Source organism: Mizuhopecten yessoensis, unplaced genomic scaffold (assembly GCF_002113885.1).
Source record: "Mizuhopecten yessoensis strain PY_sf001 unplaced genomic scaffold, ASM211388v2 scaffold6169, whole genome shotgun sequence".
Lineage (NCBI taxonomy): Eukaryota > Metazoa > Mollusca > Bivalvia > Pectinida > Pectinidae > Mizuhopecten > Mizuhopecten yessoensis.
This window is the reverse complement of record NW_018406415.1, coordinates 985,401-988,208: the sequence shown is the minus strand read 5'-3', so window position 1 is coordinate 988,208 and position 2,808 is coordinate 985,401. Positions and strand designations below refer to the sequence as shown.

The 2,808-nt window shown below is 37.4% G+C and overlaps 1 protein-coding gene across 1 annotated transcript; it reads left to right on the top strand.

The window, feature by feature from the left end:
• The first annotated feature begins 548 nt into the window (after positions 1-548).
• Positions 549-1,889, top strand: LOC110451751 (P2X purinoceptor 7-like). The gene is made up of 2 exons (XM_021499921.1): positions 549-767; positions 1,210-1,889. Exons 1-2 carry the CDS (start codon positions 549-551, stop codon positions 1,471-1,473), a joined length of 483 nt encoding a protein of 160 aa, XP_021355596.1. The 3' UTR covers positions 1,474-1,889.
• Positions 1,890-2,808: the final 919 nt, after the last annotated feature.

Below are 2,808 nucleotides of genomic sequence, written 5' to 3'. Positions count from 1 at the left end.
GGACGAGGAAGAGGTCGAGCTAGAGGTGGTGGAAGAGGCAGAGGAAGAGGACAAGGAAACCGCGCCCAGCTTTTGGAAGAAATGAGAGATAACAGAATCACTCAGCTCGAAGTAATGATTAGCAACAGAAAATAATACCAAACTTATTATCTTTGAATTATTGTGCCCGCCTTACCAATGTCCTTCTGTGCGTACATGTTTCTCAGCTCCTACTTATGATAATTGAGATGTGCATTGTAAGAAAAAGTAGTCATATCGAAGTTATTTTCAAAGCGATCAGGAACATATTTCCTATAATTATTATATTTGTTCATATAGTGTATTATGACAATTTTTAACAATATTCTTATTACCAGTTTCTTCTAATTTACACCAAATAATAGAACCAAACACATAAACATTTAGCAATTGTTTTTATTGCATTAACAATTTGGTTTCTTACTTGCACCATGTTAAACCAATATTTTGTGCTTTGGCATATTTTTGCTACATTGAACTGTACAAGGACTTGCAATTGAAATCAGACCTCTATGTTTTCCTTATTTCTCATGAGGGATGTCATCAAACTGATATCCAAGGCACAGCCCAGTTTGCTGTTGAACATCCTCGACAATTCAAATGTTGGTAATGGGCAGCCAACTGGACCAGAACCACCAAAACCAGACCAGCCATCATGGTGTTCCTGCTCTCATTGTAGAGAGATACCAACACAGCAGGAGAGGCTGTGTTGTAAAAGACAGCCATTGAATTGCCATTCAAGGTTACCGGTAAGATTACAGCAAAATACTTACAATACGCTTTAGACAGTATAGAGGAAAGAATGTCCTTTTTAACAAGTTTGAAATAGAATTATTAGAGAAAGGTATAGCTTGCTAGCCACCATTTATTTATTGAATAATAAAACATTGCTTCCTTTTCTGGAGCACCTTCGTGTAACCTTTATCTTGTTGGGGACTGTGTTGCTCATGCTAGTACTTTTTGTTTGTGTCATCTCCGTTGTCGTACTATTGTTGTTGCAGAATCTGTCTGCATTATATGATTTACAATTTCTTTTTTATTGTTTTTCTTTTCTTTTGCTGTAAAGCCTTCATTGGATTTGGTTTGGCATTTATAATTTGACACTGAAATGGTTTAATATTTATGATACAATATATATATATATATTTTTAAACTACATGTAATTAATAACAAAATATTCTATATTTTTAGGATTTCCAGCAATGTGTTCTCGATGAACTTGTTCTTGAGCTGGCAATCCGGTACCGGAATGATTTCCTGGCACAGCCTGAAGATGAAAACTACAACAGGTGTCATCGCCTTGCTGCCTACAGGCAGTATATCCTGTGGATTCACGGATATTTGGGGTCCGGCAACAGGCGAGTCATACCAAGCTGTTGCGTTTGGCGAATCAGGGACAAATATCCAGATGCAACTGGCCAGTACGTTGGATTTGTTGGTGGCAGACTTGGATAATAAATAGTAATATGAAAAAAAGGGTATCATTTGGTCTTTATTTTATTTTTTGAACACTGAACTGAAGAATAATGATCTGAATCAACAATAGCACAAAGCATAGAAAATTTAAAACATAGGTAATCTATTGATTACAAATTTCACCTCGTTCTCCAAACAATGACATATGGGACAAGATCTCAGAGAAAACAAAGTCGGTAAACTATGAAATATAGGTCACAGTGATCTAATTTAGTCTGTATACTGATGAACTACCATTTTTCAGTGGTTGTTGTTGAAGTTTATAGGTGTTTGTCGTTTCACCTTGCACTCATTGCATCAACCAAATATAGTTCACCTATTCCTTATTGTATTTGAAAAACAGACCAAACAAGAACAAGAGGCCCAGAGGGCCTGTATTGCTAACCTGAATATGTTTAAAATAATTGGTATGAAGTAAAGATATAGCACTCAATGGTAGGTGCTGTAAGTACATATGAAATTTCAGACAGATCGTTCCAGTACTTGAGATATAGCAAGAACAAACTTCAAACAGAACCTCACCCCTATGCCCCTAGGGGGGGGGGGGTCATACCCACCAATTATACAAAATTAAGTCCCCTTGACCCAAGCATGCTCCAGATTAAATAAGGATAAAATCCCTTAATCCCAATGGTCGAAGAAAGATTCGGAAGGTTTCATCTCTATTTCTCCTGTTGGGCCCTGCCCTTCTGCCCCCCTCGGAAACCACATCCACTGCTTATACAAAATTGAGTCCCTTTTGCCCAACGATGCTCCAGACTAAATAAGGATAATATCTCTTAATCCCTATGAAATATTAACGACTGGAAGTTAAACGGACAACAATCCATCAGCCCAACTGTAATCAAGAGTTTTTTCTGGGTCTTCCATGTTAAATCTTGATATCTTCTGTGCAACTAGATCAGCTGTTGATGGTGGCAAGGTTGGTGCAAGTACTGCGGACACTCTCCTTGGGTTATTGACGTCTAGCAGCACTTTCCTGTTCATTCCAACAGGATCATGTAGTCGGTTCTCTACTATAGTTCTTATAATGGTAGGGACATGGTGATAGTCTTTGTCCTCTCTTTTAGCATACACTGACCACTGAATACCAGTCTTACTGTAGTATCTCTGATACCTGAACATATTTTTTTTAATATAAGTATTCAAAAGTGTACCAATTTTGATGAAAAGCATGCATGTTCGTAAAAATACTTCAGTGATAGACAGACCCAACTGATCAAATATTTAAGGGCTCCCCAAATAGGGGACTGATTAGTGTCGGAGACACTATATTCATAGTAGAATTACGATACAAGTTAGACACAAATACTT